Raw genomic sequence first — 17,734 nt, 5'->3', positions numbered from 1 at the left:
CATATCTCCCTCTGCTGTGTGAAATTAGTACTGCAGGCAAACACAAACTCAGTCAAACTGCCACAAAATGTACCCATAATTATGCTAAAATGTCTTGACTAATACATTTTTGGATTGAAACTGTACTAGAGTTTTTTGGCCTACTGTACTTTGATAACAGGTTATGGTTACAGACATACAGTACCAAGGCCCTGCCACTACTTCAATTAACCCCTTCAGTAGTAATAAGACTATGTCATCAAATAGCAGATCAACAAGATTCATTCAAAGCAGTCACCTCAGCCATTCACATGTCATCACCCATATTCCTAGCCTGGGTACCAGTCTTTTTAGCTACCATTCCACTCCTTGCCACTCTAGTCAAAGATCTTAGGCAAATGAAAGGAGTGTCAAGGAGTGGAATGTAATAGCTGAACAGAGATCCAGGCTACCGTAGGCCTACTGGTTACCTCAAATTGTCCCTCACTCATAAAGTGTGGAATGTGTTGACAAGGGGCTCTTACATAGGAACAGAGTCTCAGTGTTGACTCGTATATATGACATGTATCCCTGCAACAGCTGAACGGTGTCCTGTTACTGTGTCAGTAATGCAGCTGACACACAGGGCCCACGGTACTGTATGTTATGGATCGGATAGCAGTTGGCCTCTTTTACCACCTCTGTTAGCGTTTAACGATGCTATTATGTTCCGCTCGCAGTGTGCTGTCGTTTTTGTAGCCTTTCATCAATGTCATGTAGTGGTAGTAAATCACTGACAAACACTCTCCAGTCCAGTCCACCTTATAGGTTTAGTTTAGTAGGGAATAAAACATGTTTATTTTTGACTATTTCTGAGTGAATAGAAAATTGTGGTTTTTGAAATGCGGCTGCTGATGGTGAAATGGCTTCTGTCACGGGATCCCTCACCAATCAGTTACAGCGCTCTCTCTGTGAGAGGCTGTCTCACTCACTCACACACACACACACACACACACACACTCTCTTTCTCTCTAGACCATTGGATTAGTCTCTTTATCCATACATACTGTAGCCTTTCCTCATATCAACTGTAACTACAGTATCAGATGAGACAGGACAGACCAACCAACCAGGAATGTGTTCCCTGTCTTTCTCAAACCCTTTACAGTTTAACAGAGTTTTTACGGGATTATTGATCAGACTAATGAGCTCTAATGGCCCTGGCTGTGCGGGGAGTGTTGTGTTGGGAGGGGTGTGGTTGGTTTGAGCGGAGAGAAGCTGTGGAGATTGCTGTGTCTCCAGGAACAGGCTCAGTCTCTGCTGACATGTATTATACACTATGAGCGTGACAGGAATGCTGTCCCTCTGTAGGCTAAAGGTGCACCGTGTAGAAATAGAGCATATAGATCCAAAAGAGCACACATACAGTTAAAGACATGGGCTGTTTATTAAGGTATCTGTGTGATGTAGGCGTGTTGCATTTCTGTGGTAACTGGAGCCTCTTTGGCCCTGAGAATCCTCTTGCTCTTGTGCAGGCAAGCAGCATAGAAATGGGGTCTTATAGAATGGATACAGTGGGGCAAAAAAGTATTTAGTCAGCCACCAATTGTGCAAGTTCTCCCACTTAAAAAGATGAGAGGCCTGTAATTTTCATCATAGGTACACTTCAACTATGACAGACAAAATGAGAAAAAAAAATCCAGAAAATCACATTGTAGGATTTTTAATGAATTTATTTGCAAATTATGGTGGAAAATAAGTATTTGGTCACCTACAAACTAGCAAGAGTTCTGGCTCTCACAGACCTGTAACTTCTTCTTTAAGGGGCTCCTCTGTCCTCCACTCGTTACCTGTATTAATGGCACCTGTTTGAAGTTGTTATCAGTATAAAAGACACCTGTCCACAACCTCAAACAGTCACACTCCAAACTCCACTATGGCCAAGACCAAAGAGCTGTCAAAGGACACCAGAAACAAAATTGTAGACCTGCACCAGGCTGAGAAGGCTGAATCTTCAATAGGTAAGCAGCTTGGCTTGAAGAAATCAACTGTGGAAGCAATTATTAGGAAATGGAAGACATACAAGACCACTGACAATCTCCCTCGATCTGGGGCTCCACGCAAGATCTCACCCCGTGGGGTCAAAATGATCACAAGAACGGTGAGCAAAAATCCCAGAACCACACAGGGAGACAATGATCCCAAACACACCGCCCGGGCAACGAAGGAGTGGCTTCGTAAAAAGCATTTCAAGGTCCTGGAGTGGCCTAGCCAGTCTCCAGATCTCAACCCCATAGAAAATCTTTGGAGGGAGTTGAAAGTCTGTGTTGCCCAGCAACAGCCCCAAAACATCACTGCTCTGGAGGAGATCTGGCTGATCCCTACTGATGACCCGGTTGGAATCATGTCCAACCGGGTCATTAGGAGGGGTTAGCCAATCGTGAAGAAGAAAATGTACTTTAGCCTCAGTGGCGCTGCCCATGCTGTCACAGACATTGTAATGACACAGATACAAAGATGAGTCCACCCACACCTCAATTCCTGTGGCTCAAAATATGTTTCCTTTCTTGGGCAATGTACTGCTAATCCTCTTCCTTGTATCTCTCCCTAGGCCTGGAAACATTGTTGTTTTTTACCTGGAAACCTTGTTAATGGCTGTGATGGCTTAGGGCCCTAAGTCATTGGTGTTGGGTCCAGGGCCATGAATTAGAGGTTAGAGGTCAGGGGTTATGCTACTGTGAGTGTCTGCAGTATTATAAGAGCCAGAGCTGTCAGACATTCCATCGGTCTGCCTCTGCAGTGTGGGTTACTGCTAGGGGTGAGGAGGTGGGGTGTTGGTTGGGGGTAACCTTAGCTTTTAAGTGTATTATGTTCTAATGTTATATGAACTCTGTAGGAGCATACAAACAGTGAAATACACTAATTACATACAGAGAGAATAATTTACCAATACTGTTATGCATCACTGCATTTTCATACTTTGTTCATACTTTGTTCTTGAACTCTCCATTGGTGAGACCATTGATGATGTGTTCTGTCTGTACACAATGGAATATCTCATGTCAGCTAGCCTGTGGTAAACACCAGTGACAGTGAGTGCTGGAGATGGGCTAAAAGGGCATACCTGTTGGATGAAATGTCATAACTACTGGTCAAAGGTTGTTTGTTTAGGACCTCCGGTTAAGAGGCAGGCCGTGTATACTGAGACGAAAGAAACTGACTAAAACCAAGAAAGAAAAACTGAAAGGTGTACAGCTAGTGTGATTCATTCAGGCCAGCCTGAATCCACAATAAAAAGTGCTCTTCTATCCTACCTTATATGGGCCTGTCTATTATTCCAACTTTCAGTACAAATAATGGTAGTCCTCTAGTGTAGTAAATGTATTTAGCCACCTTCACATTAATTTCATTTTAAACTGAATGGCTGAATAGGGATTTGTCCTCCTCTTTCTATTTGCTTCATACCACAGTATTATTATTATCTCTCTCTCACACCCCTCCCCTCCCCCAGGACCCAATGCTCAGCAGGGGGGGGGGTCTGACATCTGATTGACAGGTCGGTGATGAGGGTATAGAGAGGGGCTGTTGATGGGGTGAGGGGTCAAGGTCAAAGGTCAGAATCATGCTGAGAGAGGGAGAGACTTGCTAAGGAGGGAAACATTTACAGCCGTGTCGTCATCCACACAGCTCAGGTCTCTCTCTTTCAGTCAACAAACTGCTGACACGTGGCAGGGGAAGAGCAAACTTATATTTGATTACTAACACGAGTGAATTAATCTATGGATTGGAATTAATTCATTTGAAAATAGTTGATGAACCATGTAAATACACAATGGGACCACATTTTTATTCAACTTTTTTTCTGAAACAGTTTGGGTCCTCAATGGTTTAAATACATTGCAAACTGAAACAGATCTGAAACAGACTCGATTGCTTTTTGTAATAATATAACTCCATTCAAAATACACATTACTGCATATTTTCATATAATCTACCTGTTATTTCCAGAAACTAATAAGAAAGCTAGAGAATGCTCTGTCTGCGGTGGAGTTCGTATAGCCAAATACTGCTCCCCTGACAGCAGCACTAGAAGTTAACTCATTCTCCAGAGATGGAAAGTAACTAATCAGCAATAGACAGACAGACAGACGGACGGACGGAAGGACATAAACGTTTTTAGAGATTACGGAATTATATCACATTGCAGTGTTGTCTGTTTACCGCGAGGTGTCTCCCTTCCTGCTCCTTTCCACCTTCTCTCACACACTGGCACACACGCGCACGCTAACACAATCTGCCTCTTTACCTGCTGGTGTCTCATATTTTTGTGTTGTCTTTTTTAATCAACATGTATTATTTTTGTATAAACAGAGATTCTACTATTTTCACATTTTTTTCATCGTTTCCATATGGCATGTGAGGGAACACCAACAGGGGGACACCGACAGCGAGGACGCTGTGAGAGGCTTCTGCCCAAGCTGTCTGTCTCTGCGTGAGTCTGTTTGTCTGTCTACTACAAGAGAAATTAGGATGATGTCATGTTTACTATGTAACTGTCTTTGTTGGCTTGCACAGCCTGGAAAAAAAGAGAAGACTACTCCTCTATATCTCTGTCACTAAATCAGAATCAAAGGTAAAGACCTCAAACCAAATGTATCTTTCAAAGGTATTGCAGAAAAACATCCAGAACAAAAATGTTATATATATTTTTTTTTCTCCCGAAAATCTGCCAGTGTGCCATTGAGAATAGGCTAGAAGTCCGTTGTAGTCGTTGTCCTACTGTCTGTCTGTGACTGCCATAGTACTACAGAGGTTCTGCATGCCACTCTTCCATGCAGCCTGGCTCTCTCTCGTACTACGGTACTTGCAGTAAACACTGGTGAGCCGAGTTTACAACAGACCACACCCCCTTGGTCCAGCTGGTGGCAACATGCGTCATGACATCACCACTGCGTTCGGCCATTGGCTGGGAGTCGTCTCCGGCCTGGCCAATCAGGCGTTGGCAAGGTGACGTCAGCAAAGATCCCCTTGTCATTTTCTATGGGAGATGCGGGGCAGTGTAATCGTCGACGTCAGATAGAGCTGAATACAGCGCCGTGATTGGCTGTTCGGTGCGAGGTGAAGGTCTGTTGCTGAGAGAAAAGAAGGAGGAGTGTAAATCAGCGAAAGGAGAGATACAAAGGAGTGAAAGCGGTGTAATGGCACTACATTTTACACTGTAACAATTATAAAGAAAACAAAGATCTCAACCATTGCCGAAGGAAATGGGCTCGAGAGCAGTAAAAACTTTTTACCACCCCTTCTTTCTGAATCACTCCATCCCACTTTCCCCATTCCTTCAGGTCTGCAGAGGGAGTTGACAGACTTGTAGAAATCACGGATGAGCTTGTAGTTCTGTAAGTGCTCACACTATCAACGATCTATCTTTTCCTTGGTGTTTTCGTGATAAGAAACGTCCCAGAGCAGACTGTCTAGCCAGGGATGGCCCTTGCGCTCTCAGTGGTGGTAAACGTGACCCGTTATTTTGAAGTTGGAGGACACCTATGCTATTCTATTGGCTAAACTTGGATTCGGTCCCTCCTTTGGGCCCACCCACACACTGTTCCTATGGTTCCCAATGCCCTTATTGGATACTGTATAGTTTTGGACTAGGCACCGGCTTGGTCTAATATTCCATAGCCATTCGCCAGATTCACGTGTCAATTATGTGGACTTTGACAGCTGTCCACACCCTTTTCTTTGTACCGTTAACGCTGGTAGGCTACTGTACCTGTCAGAGAACTGTGATTGGTCAGAGGCCAGCTGTTAGTGGTTCATTCACCATTTTGAGACTGTAGTGGAAAAGGGACCCAGATCTTTTTCTCTTTTTTTTCATCCCTGTTTGAGTTGCTCTGGGAAAAATACATGTTTTACGGAGGGAAATTAAAGTGCGAGCCCGGGACCACACAGTAGCAACGGCCAGCCGAGGGATGTTACCCGCGAGCGTGCAAGCTTCCTCATCTGCAAAATAGGATCGTACATGTTTCTATTGTCAACTGAATTTTTCTGTTTGGGTGAGTTACAACTGACCGACTTGTATGTTCTTCTCCAACTAGCTAACAACAGTTACTATCAACGGTTAACGGTCGGTCTGGTTGCCCTGTTTTTCGTACTGATCGCGTGTAAAGAAGAGTGACACAGCTTTCTCGCTAAGTATCAAGGAAGGGACGAGAGAAAAGAGGAGAGGGGGTGAGGGTGCACAGTCACTAAACTTTGTCAACGGATTAACTGCATAACCTGCAATCAAGCTACAAGTAACTTTGCACTACTATTCTCCACCTCAACGTTGCGGTAAAGTTGACTTTGTGCATAGCAGTAAATAGGTAATCAACCCATCTTGCACACCCCAGTGCAGCAAATACATGACATCCCAGCATCAGCCCCAGGATTCACTATTGCCGTCCTGACTGTTTGTAAATAGTAAAGTAATGGAACACTATGTCCTATTTATTTAGCCCAAAACAGTCCCGAGCAGTTGTAATGACGTTGTTGTTACGACTACTACTACTACTACTGAGCAGTAGTAGCCAGATTAGCTAGCGATTTGTGTGACCCGCTTAAAATGAATGCTGTTTAGCTCGATGAATAAACATTTGCGTCATGAACCGTTCCTGAAGTAACTGCACATCAATTTGCAATATATTTTAGTGTTAGAGAAAGCTGTGCAAAGCTGCGTTGTGTAGAAAATGTCGTTGGGCTAAGCATTCGACACAGGCTGTTGTGTTTGTTTGCTTCTGGTAAGACAGCCTCAACTCCTTTGACATTGTGCAGTATGGAGTGCATCGGCTCTAGTACTAGCTAGGCTACTCTTGCTCGGATCAGCGCAGAACCGAGGCCGGGGAGAAACAGCTCGTATGCTGTCTGGCACTATGTAACGGCTCCTCTAAGGCCGTGCTCCCACTTTTCTGCCCAGCTAAACTGCTATCACATCACTCCAGAGGCGTCATGACTGCATTGAGCTGCAGTTTCCCTATAGACTTTTTTAAAAACATTTGACATGTAGAATATTTTTCAGAGAGTTAAACAACATTTGCAATTGGGGTGTACAGACGTGTACCTCGGTTCTGTCAGAACTGACAGCATTTGCAATGTATTACAGATTATGCATATAGAAAATAAAATCGTTGATTTTGTATCATCATTATTGCTTTCATCCCTTAATTTGTGCATGTAGTTTAGCAGAGCAGTTTGCCATTGATTTGGCATTGGCAGTCCTGCCATTGGGTCCCAGTCAACACTGAACACCTCTGGTCCATGCTAAAGATGTAGATCAATAACTGACTGGAGTCCTTAACTGTTGTTTCAACCTTCAATATTTCTGTTTCATTAAAAATATGGACAGTGACAGTCATAATTATGCCAGCAGGCAACTGACCGTATTTTAACTACATCACAACTAAACTCATGTTCTCCACCGTAGCGCCCTCACACACTCACTCACACACACTCACTCACACACTCGTTCATAGTTCTCCCTCTCACTACACCAACAATACCCTGCCAAAATGTGTTCCTTCATGTCGCATTGTGCGATCACTCCACCCCCTCGTCGTACAGTGAGTACGTACACAAGAGCTACTCAAGTGTGTGTGTTTGTGATGTGTGTTATTTCATTTTTTGCTGTTTCATGTGTGTTGGTTCCCTAGTGACCCAGTTGAAGGGTAGGATGGCCCTGTCACCACGGTAAACCACGGGGGAGAATACAGTACACTACCCTGGTACTACACTTTTTAATCCTTAGTGGTGTAGTGTGTCTTAGTGCTCCCCTCTCCATCCCGTTCCCTCCACTGCAGCCCTGCGCCCTCTCAGACGCCCATAAAATACATTTCAGGGAGGGATGAACTGCAGTGTTCCATACCCCACACACACAGTGTGAAGAGGTGCCGCACCAAACAAGGTAGAGACAACGTGAAGTCCCACACTCAACATATGCTGTTTTGTACACACACTCTTGTGCGGCACATCTCCTACACACGGGCAGTCGGGCACATACACACCCTCTGCCACAGTATGCCGGGGCAATTATACAACACATTTTCCAAAAAGTAGTAGCATTAGTCACGTAAACGCGTAAATTAGTCATATTACTCACGAGTGGTTCACAAAAATTGCATTGTGGCAGTAGTTTATAATCGTGGGCTAGTACAGTAATAAAGTGTAGTAGGACTAGGAGCATTCTCTTATTCTGCACATGTGCCCATGTCTTTACACTCTCTGTTGAGATTAGCTGTCTATATTAATTACTCCTCACTGTGTGTGTGTGTGTGTGTGTGTGTGTGTGTGTGTGTGTGTGTGTGTGTGTGTGTGTGTGTGTGTGTGTGTGTGTGTGTGTGTGTGTGTGTGTGTGTGTGTGTGTGTGTGTGTGTGTGTGTGTGTGTGTGTGTGTGTGTGTGTGTGTGTGATGTTAAGCCAATGGAGAATTGAACAGTGTGTCAGTTTCGTTAAATTCTTGGTTGAGTGTTAGTGTGTGGGACTGCTGGCCATATATTTGTGTGTGTGTGTAGTCAATGCTGCTCGTATTCCAGGGTGATCGTGTTTAGGCTGATTTCTGAGTACTAGGCCTTCACTGTCTGTGGGGCTAAATATTTATCAATCAACCCCTTTAAGGCCAGTTCTGCCAGAGGCTCTCACAATACAGAATGGAATCATTTATACATTTAGATGGATCTAGTTATTGGCCTAGTGTTTTAGTTGTGACACTGTAGGCTACATTAGATGGTACTTGAATCACATGATAAAATGTACATTGTACAATATTTGTATTGTACTTTATGAACAGGCTAATCTCCTGTTATTGCCGTTTTTGTGATTGAGCCAGAATCAACTGATCTTAATCAAGGCCATTAAATGATCATGGTCTTTTCCCAGAAGATGCAGCATATGCTTAACATTTCTCACAGTCATTTTTCTGGAATCCGAAACATGGTATAAAGAAGAAAAAAAAGTATAAAAAACAATGTATAAAGAAAAATTTTGGGCAGCTACTTTTACTTTATTACTTTTGTTTTTGCACCCCGGGCGCCGATAACGTCGGTTGAATGCATTCAGTTGTGCATTTGACTAGGTATCCCCTTTCCCTACAGTCTCGGTTTTAGCCAGCCGGCTAATTTTCTGCCGTAATCCCAGAGCAGGTTATTAAAAACACTTAAAATGACAAGACTGACAATAAGCACATACAGAGCAGCATATGAGAAGTAACACTTAGAACGCAGACATACGGCACAATAACACAGAAAACAACCAATTCTTTGGAATTGTGGTCTTAAATAAAATCAACATTTAGGATTGATGAAAAAAATACAAAATTTAGCCTTGGATGTTTGCTGAACTCTCTGGGCTGTATTCAACTAAGACCATGCCCATGATCAACACACTGACCGTGACCTGATATTTCACACTCAATCTTGTACTGATACTTCACACTCAATCTTGTATCACACGCTACTTCCCGGCAGTGTTTCCCCTATATTCATTTAGCAGTGGCAAGCCGCCGCTGCTAAATTGTTGCTCCCACTCCAAGAAAGATGATGTAATATGTATGTATATACAGTACAAGTCAGAAGTTTGGACACACCTACTCATTCCAGGGGTTTTATTTATTTTTACTATTTTCTACATTGTAGAATAATAGTAAAGACATCAAAACTATGAAATAACACATATGGAATCATGTAGTAACCAAAAAAGTGGTTCTGGTTGAGAGACGGCCAAGAGTGTACAAAGATATCATCAAGGCAAAAGGGTGGCTACTTTGAAGAATCTAAAATATATTTTGATTTGTTTAACACTTCTTTGGTTACTACATGAATTGATATTGGTTATTTCATAGTTTTGATGTCTTTACTATTATTCTACAATGAAGAAAATAGTACAAATAAAGAAAAACCCTTTAATGAGTAGGTGTGTTTAAACCTTTGACTGGTACTGTGTATATATATATATTTAAATCTCTGGATGGTAAAAAAAAATAAAGAACGATGTAAAGTATGTAGAAACGATAGAGGAGCTATGTCTTATAAATACGATCATCTTTGTCATGCCCTGACCTTAGAGAGACGTTTTATTTCTCTATTTGGTTAGGTCAGAGTGTGATTAGGGTGGGCATTCTATGTTTCCTATTTCTTTGTTTTTGGCCGAGAGTGGTTCCCAATCAGAGGCAGCTGTTTATCGTTGTCTCTGATTGGGAATCATACTTAGGTAGCCTTTTCCCACCTGTGTTTTGTGGGAAGTTATTTTCTGTTTAGTCGTCTCTGTTTCCTGACAGAACTGTTCGCTTTCGCTTTGTTACTTTGTTCGAGTCTTTTTTTTTGATAAATAAATAATCATGAACACTTTTCACGCTAAGCTTTGGTCCACTCCTTCCAATGACAGGCATTACAGTCTTTGAGAAATAACAATCACCAATAAAAACTACACTGTTCGAGACAATCTAAAATTCCAAAAATGTCAAGACATGGGGCCAAAAAGGCATGGGGCTACCATTGATTTGGTTATAATGTTTGAGTCACTCAGATAGCATTAGAGCACGGCATAAGCTATGGCAAAAAAAATGTATTGCAGGAAATTAGCTTTAAAACTGTCTGCAAATGTTCTCTCAGCCCCATGGCAAAATAGGTAGAATTGCAGGAAATTAGCTTTAAAACTGTTGTTCTCTCAGCCCCATGGCAAAATAGGTAGAATTGCAGGAAATTAGCTTTAGAACACCAACATGTCTCTGTATGCTAAGAGGAGGGCCTTTCAAATCTTTGGTCGGAGACGTGCAATTGGCAACGCCACCTACCACGCTATCTTCTCCATCACTGCTGAAAAAAACACTGCTTCCAGGAATAGATGAATGGTCACTAACCTTGAATTCCTAGTGTGTGGAGTAATAAAACGGAATAAAATACAAATGAAATATAGCCTACAGTACAGCACAGTACACACACACACGCTAAGGGCTCAACATTGCAAACATTTTACTCACATATTGTTCCTAAATATTTTTCTGTGTGACCTGGAATTAAAATTTAGAACCACCGCCTTGAAAAATATACTTTCTTATCAGCCGAAGCCAAGAGCATTTTTAAATGATCACCAGCTCCCTACACTCACCACCTCCCTACACTCACCACCTCCATACACTCACCACCTCCATATACTCACCAGCTCCCTACACTCACCACCTCCCTACACTCACCACCTCCCTACACTCACCACCTCCCTACACTCACCACCTCCATACACTCACCACCTCCCTACACTCATCACCTCCCTACACTCACCACGTCCCTACACTCACCACAACTAGGAACAGGAGGTTTTCCTCACAAAGTCCCGAAACTCACCACAACTAGGGACAGGAGGTTTTCCTCTCAACGTCCCTAAACTCACCACAACTAGGGACAGGAGGTTTTCCTCTCAACATTCCTACACTCACCACAACTAGGAACAGGAGGTTTTCCTCACCACGTCCCTACACTCACCATGTCCCTACACTCACCACCTCCCTACACTCACCACCTCCCTACACTCACCACCTCCCTACACTCACCACCTTCCTACACTCACCACCTCCCGACACTCACCACCTCCCTACACTCACCACGTCCCTACACTCACCACCTCCCGACACTCACCACCTCCCTACACTCACCACCTCCCGACACTCACCACAACTAGGAACAGGAGGTTTTCCTCTCAACGTCCCTAAACTCACCACAACTAGGGACAGGATGTTTTCCTCTCAACATTCCTACACTCACCACAACTAGGGACAGGAGGTTTTCCTCTCAACATTCCTACACTCACCACAACTAGGGACAGGATGTTTTCCTCTCAACATTCCTACACTCACCATAACTAGGGACAGGAGGTTTTCCTCTCAACATTCCTACACTCACCATAACTAGGGACAGGAGGTTTTCCTCTCAACATTCCTACACTCACCATAACTAGGGACAGGAGGTTTTCCTCTCAACATTCCTACACTCACCACAACTAGGGACAGGAGGTTTTCCTCTCAACATCCCTACACTCACCACAACTAGGGACAGGAGGTTTTCCTCTCAACATTCCTACACTCACCACAACTAGGGACAGGAGGTTTTCCTCTCAACATTCCTACACTCACCACAACTAGGGACAGGAGGTTTTCCTCTCAACGTCCCTACACTCACCATAACTAGGGACAGGAGGTTTTCCTCTCAACATTCCTACACTCACCACAACTGGGGACAGGAGGTTTTCCTCTCAACATCCCTACACTCACCACAACTAGGGGCAGGAGGTTTACCTCACAACGTCCCTACACTCACCACAACTAGGGACAGGAGGAGGTTTACCTCACAATGTCCCTACACTCACCACAACTAGGGACAGGAGGAGGTTTACCTCACAGCGTAACAATAATTGCTCTACTTTCAGGACAGGTGTCATTCTAATAAATGAATCAGGCTATCTGGTTATTTGAGCCGAAGGGAGAGAAAGGGCCAAAAGCCGTAATGGGACGGCCAGGGGCCTGAGAGTGTGACACAGGCTGAGGGAGTTTGTAACAGCATCACAGGATGTGATGTTAAACTAAATAGTGAAGAGGTTACGGTGTTGTGTACGTGGGTTGTGTACGTGGGTGAGTCGTTTGTAGCATGGGTAAACAAACAGTTAAAACACGGTGTGTCTTAAAATGACTTCTCCCATTAGCCTAACCCTCACTTCGTCTCCGAGAAACGTGTGCGTGTTTACATCCGTGTGTGTGTGACTGTTTTTGTCCATTTTGTTTTGCGCATCACTGAATAGTGTGCCTGACCGTGTACCAGGGTTAAAATTATCCCAATATGAGCACATTAAACCATGCCAGATTATTCAAAATGTGTAGCTTTTTCCTGAAATGTCTGTCAGTGTTTGCCAGTGCAGAAAAGAGACAGAGACACAAAAGAGAGAGAGAGAGAAAGGGAAAGAGAGAGTAGGGCCGGGTGTGCTAGAACGAGTGTGGAAAATCCCTATGACTCTATATGGGAAAGGCAGACCAATTGTACAGCCGGCTTACTCTTTCTCTCTCTTCTCTCTCTCTCTCTCTCTCTCTCTCTCTCTCTCTCTCGCTCGCGCTCTCCCTCTCCCTCTGTTTCTTCTCTTTCTGTCTCTGCTGTGTGTAGCCTTCTCTGTGTGTAATCAGCCCTCGGCCTCTCTGTGTGTAGTCAGCCCTCGGCCTCTCTCTGTGTAGTCAGCCCTCGGCCTCTCTGTGTGTAGTCAGCCCTCGGCCTCTCTGTGTGTAGTCAGCCCTCGTCCTCTCTGTGTGTAATCAGCTCTCGGCCTCTCTGTGGTTTAGTCAGCCCTCGGCTTCTCTGTGTGTAGTCAGCCCTCGGCCTCTCTGTGTGTAGTCAGCCCTCGGCCTCTCTGTGTGTAATCAGCTCTCGGCCTCTCTGTGGTTTAGTCAGCCCTCGGCCTCTCTGTGTGTAATCAGCTTTCGGCCTCTCTGTGGTTTAGTCAGCCCTCGGCCTCTCTGTGTGTAGTCAGCCCTCGGCCTCTCTGTGTGTAGTCAGCCCTCGGCCTCAATGTGTGTAATCAGCTCTCGGCCTCTCTGTGGGTTAGTCAGCCCTCGGCCTCTCTGTGTGTAATCAGCTCTCGGCCTCTCTGTGGGTTAGTCAGCCCTCGGCCTCTCTGTGTGTAGTCAGCTCTCGGCCTCTGTGGGTTAGTCAGCTCTCGGCCTCTCTGTGTGTAGTCAGCCCTCGGACTCTCTGTGTGTAGTCAGCCCTCGGCCTCTGTGTGTAATCAGCTCTCGGCCTCTCTGTGGGTTAGTCAGCCCTCGGCCTCTCTGTGTGAAGTCAGCCCTCGGCCTCTCTGTGTGTAGTCAGCCCTCGGCCTCTCTGTGTGTAGTCAGCCCTCGGCCTCTCTGTGTGTAATCAGCCCTCGGCCTCTCTGTGTGTAGTCAGCCCTCGGCCTCTCTGTGTGTAATCAGCTCTCGGCCTCTCTGTGGGTTAGTCAGCCCTCGGCCTCTCTGTGTGTAGTCAGCCCTCGGCCTCTCTGTGTGTAATCAGCTCTCGGCCTCTCTGTGGGTTAGTCAGCCCTCGGCCTCTCTGTGGGTTAGTCAGCCCTCGGCCTCTCTGTGTGTAGTCAGCCCTCGGCCTCTCTGTGTGTAGTCAGCCCTCGGCCTCTCTGTGTGTAATCAGCTCTCGGCCTCTCTGTGGGTTAGTCAGCCCTCGGCCTATCTGTGTGTAGTCAGCCCTCGGCCTCTCTGTGTGTAGTCAGCCCTCGGCCTCTCTGTGTGTAGTCAGCCCTCGGCCTCTCTGTGTGTAGTCAGCCCTCGGCCTCTCTGTGTGTAGTCAGCCCTCGGCCTCTCTGTGTGTAGTCAGCCCTCGGCCTCTCTGTGTGTAGTCAGCCCTCGGCCTCTCTGTGTGTAGTCAGCCCTCGGCCTCTCTGTGTGTAGTCAGCCCTCGGCCTCTCTGTGTGTAGTCAGCCCTCGGCCTCTCTGTGTGTAATCAGCTCTCGGCCTCTCTGTGGGTTAGTCAGCCCTCGGCCTCTCTGTGGGTTAGTCAGCCCTCGGCCTCTCTGTGTGTAGTCAGCCCTCGGCCTCTCTGTGTGTAGTCAGCTCTCGGCCTCTCTGTGTGTAGTCAGCCCTCGGCCTCTCTGTGTGTAGTCAGCCCTCGGCCTCTCTGTGTGTAGTCAGCCCTCGGCCTCTCTGTGTGAGTGACTTCACCCTGCCCACCATAGACCACCACCGCCTGATGGGATTTAAAATATGCCCCAATTGGTGTGTGTTTTTACCTGATGTGTTAATGTGAGCCCAGGCACACACACACACACACACACACACACACACACACACACACACACACACACACACACACACACACACACACACACACACACACACACACACACACACACACACACACACACACACACACACACACACACACACACACACACACACACACATATCGCATAGAACAGCACAACCTGAGATCGTGTGTGTGTCTGTGTGTGTAGAGAAATTAGTTTGTAATACTAGAGCAGTGCTCAGATGTAAAACCATATGTCATAGTGTCCAAGCTAATGTATGAAATAATATGCATTCCATTTCTCGTTCAATCATTTAACCTGATGATGCATCTGTAAAAGCTCTGTTTAGTTAGTGGAGTGTTAGTGGAGGCTCATCCACAAATGTTAGGAACTGTGGCCTTTGAAACATCGTCATTAGCTGGAGTGGGAATCATCAACACTCTTTACTTCCTCAAATTCAGTCAACATGAATGTATATCCAGGACACGCATACACATACACACACTTTAGTGGATTACATGGAGGTGAATGGTGGTGTTATGAGCCGGCCGGTGGGAAGTCATTCAGTGCAGTACACTTCCAGGTATGACATCATTTTCTAATCTCAGCCATTTTTGATGATGACGATAATAAATGACCACCTGTCTTCTCTCTCTCTCTCTCTCTCTCTCTCTCTCTCTCTCTCTCTCTCTCTCTCTCTCTCTCTCTCTCTCTCTCTCTCTCTCTCTCTCTCTCTGTCTCTGTCTCTGTCTCTGTCTCTCTCTCTCTCTCTCTCTCTCTCTCTCTCTCTCTCTCTCTCTCTCTCTCTCTCTCTCTCTCTCTTTAGTCTTATTTTCAGAAGAACAAGGAAGGAAAAAGGGCAGTGAAAAGGAGAGCAGAAGACCAGGGGGCGAACGGAAAAGAAAGAAGAAGTAGAAACAGGGTAAAAATAAGACGAGCCAAAGAAAGGAGTGCAATCGTCAGCACTCACCCCACAGAGTATAAAGGCAGAAAGGAGAAGAAGAGATGAAACCACTGAAGAGACAGAGGGGATGCTCTCCCCCCTCCACGCGGGCCAAAGGGGGGAAGAAGAGAGGGGCGACAGAGACCCCCCCAGAGAGGGACAACAGGAACAAACTCAGGAAGGAGAACCAAGACGGACAGCCTCAATCCATGACCCCCGCCCACTTGCTACGGAAACAATCCAGAACCTCCTCTGACAGCTCTCAGCGGGAGCCAATCAGAGTCAGTGAATCCCCAAAGAAGGAGGGACCTAGAGAGCAGGTGCTGCCAAGGCAACCTGAAGATAAAGAGAAGACCGAGGACAGCAGAGGGGGGGTTGGGGGGAAACCAGGGGGGCCTAACAGCACCCCCACCTCCTCCCATAACAACATCCTCACCATCCCCACCCCCACTACCAGTCCCAGCCCTACGTCCATGTCCAGTAGGAAAACAGCCACCTTCAAGGCCAGAGTCCCCAAGAAGAAGTACATTGCTGAACACTATGCTGGTAGCAACGCGCCCAGCCTCCCCTTCACCCCTGCCCCCATGCACAACAGCCACAGTAACTACAGTAGTACTAGCAGTAGTATTAACATCATCAACAGCAGTAGTACTAACAGTAATAACAGTAGTAATACCATTAGTAACAGTAGTAGGACCAACACTACTATTAATGGTATTAACAGTGGTACTAACAGCATAAGTAACAGCATTAGTAACAGCATTAGTAACAGCATTAGTAACAGCATTAGTAACAGCATTAGTAACAGCCATAGTAGCAGCTCAGTCAGCCACTTGTTAGCCCCCAGTGTGTCCAATGAGGAGAGGAGGGTAGCCGCTAGCAGCCACAGCCATGGCCCGGGGGAACAGGGAATGACAGGGGCCACCATAGGGCCCAACAATGGTACTGTGGCCCCCCAGGACAGAGAAAGAGACCCCCAGGGTGGGGAGACAGAGGCAGAGGGGGCCCCTAACTCAGTACGCTCCGTATCCACGGATACAGCCAGTGAGCACGATCTGGAGGTGAACTCCCAGCCCAGTACCAGCCCTGCTAGAGCCCCTTACCATGGCAGCCTGCCCCCTTACTCTGCTACTACCTCCCAGCCCGGCACCGGCCCCAACCAGAGCCACAGAAAGGGCAGTCTGTCCGGGGCGGATGCTCTGGCCAAAGGCCTGAAGAACCAGAGAGTTCTAGCCCGCTGTCGATGGAGAGACAGACTTAACGGAGAGCAAGGTGGGAGGGAGAGAGAGAGGGATGGACCCCTGTCTCCTATGTTCAGGGCTGGGGTGGTGCGGCGGGTGAGTGGGGGCAGCGCTGATATCCAGCTGCAGGGGGAGGAGGGGATACTCTGTTACCCCTTTCAGGGGGGGACCGCACACCCGGAGGGGGAGGAGACTAGCGTGGAGTTCATCCTGGACGCTCCTCCACCCGGCACGGCGTCCGTGGCCATCGGGACACGCGTATGTGTGCCTTTCGGAGGGGGAGGGGGACGAGATGGGGGTGAACAGGGGACACTTCAGCTATACAGAGAAGGGGTGCTGTCCCAGGTAGACCCCCACCCTGCCGTGTCGTTCCCCTACAGGGTGCTACTGTGTGAGGATCTAGAGGCGCTGGAGAATGGAGGGAGGGAGGAGGAGGGAGGGATGGAGGAGAAGAGGAGGAGGGCGCAGGCCCAGGCAGTATGGGTGTCCAGACAGAGCCTGAGGCTGCTGACTCCCCCCTGGGAACTGCCTCACCCAGAGAGGGAGAGAGAGAGGGAGAGAGAGAGGGAGGAGAGGGAGAGGAGGGAGGAGATGGAGGTGGAGAGGGAGGTGTGTCAGCTGAGTATTGGGATGGCGCTGGGTGGGCCGATGGGAGCGGGGGTGAGGTTGGTGCATAGCTTCTCTCCAGACGGGGTGGTGGGGGGGGCATCACTATGGAAACACCCCCCCCCATCCCTCCTCGTTGGTAACGACCAGCGTTGTCACCATCACTGGAGAGGGTTACCCTGACAGAGAG

General features: G+C 46.7%; 1 protein-coding gene and 1 long non-coding RNA gene across 2 annotated transcripts; one reads left to right on the top strand and one right to left on the bottom strand.

Annotated features, from left to right (window-relative positions):
- Positions 1 to 3,780: 3,780 nt before the first annotated feature.
- LOC123998006 lies at positions 3,781 to 5,457 on the bottom strand. The gene is made up of 2 exons (XR_006832214.1): positions 5,253 to 5,457; positions 3,781 to 5,090 (listed from the first exon to the last, which is right to left on the bottom strand). It is a non-coding gene; the product is annotated as an uncharacterized LOC123998006 (long non-coding RNA).
- Positions 5,458 to 5,786: 329 nt separating this feature from the next.
- On the top strand, positions 5,787 to 17,727 carry LOC123998084 (protein capicua homolog). Its single transcript, XM_046302962.1, has 2 exons — positions 5,787 to 6,011; positions 15,581 to 17,727. The coding sequence occupies exon 2, from the start codon at positions 15,760 to 15,762 to the stop codon at positions 17,725 to 17,727; it is 1,968 nt and encodes a 655-aa protein (XP_046158918.1). The 5' UTR covers positions 5,787 to 6,011; positions 15,581 to 15,759.
- The last annotated feature ends 7 nt before the right edge of the window (positions 17,728 to 17,734 follow it).

This window comes from Oncorhynchus gorbuscha, linkage group LG15, assembly GCF_021184085.1.
Source record: "Oncorhynchus gorbuscha isolate QuinsamMale2020 ecotype Even-year linkage group LG15, OgorEven_v1.0, whole genome shotgun sequence".
Classification (NCBI taxonomy): domain Eukaryota; kingdom Metazoa; phylum Chordata; class Actinopteri; order Salmoniformes; family Salmonidae; genus Oncorhynchus; species Oncorhynchus gorbuscha.
Note: the sequence above shows the minus strand (reverse complement) of the source record. Positions and strands in the feature narration are given on the sequence as shown.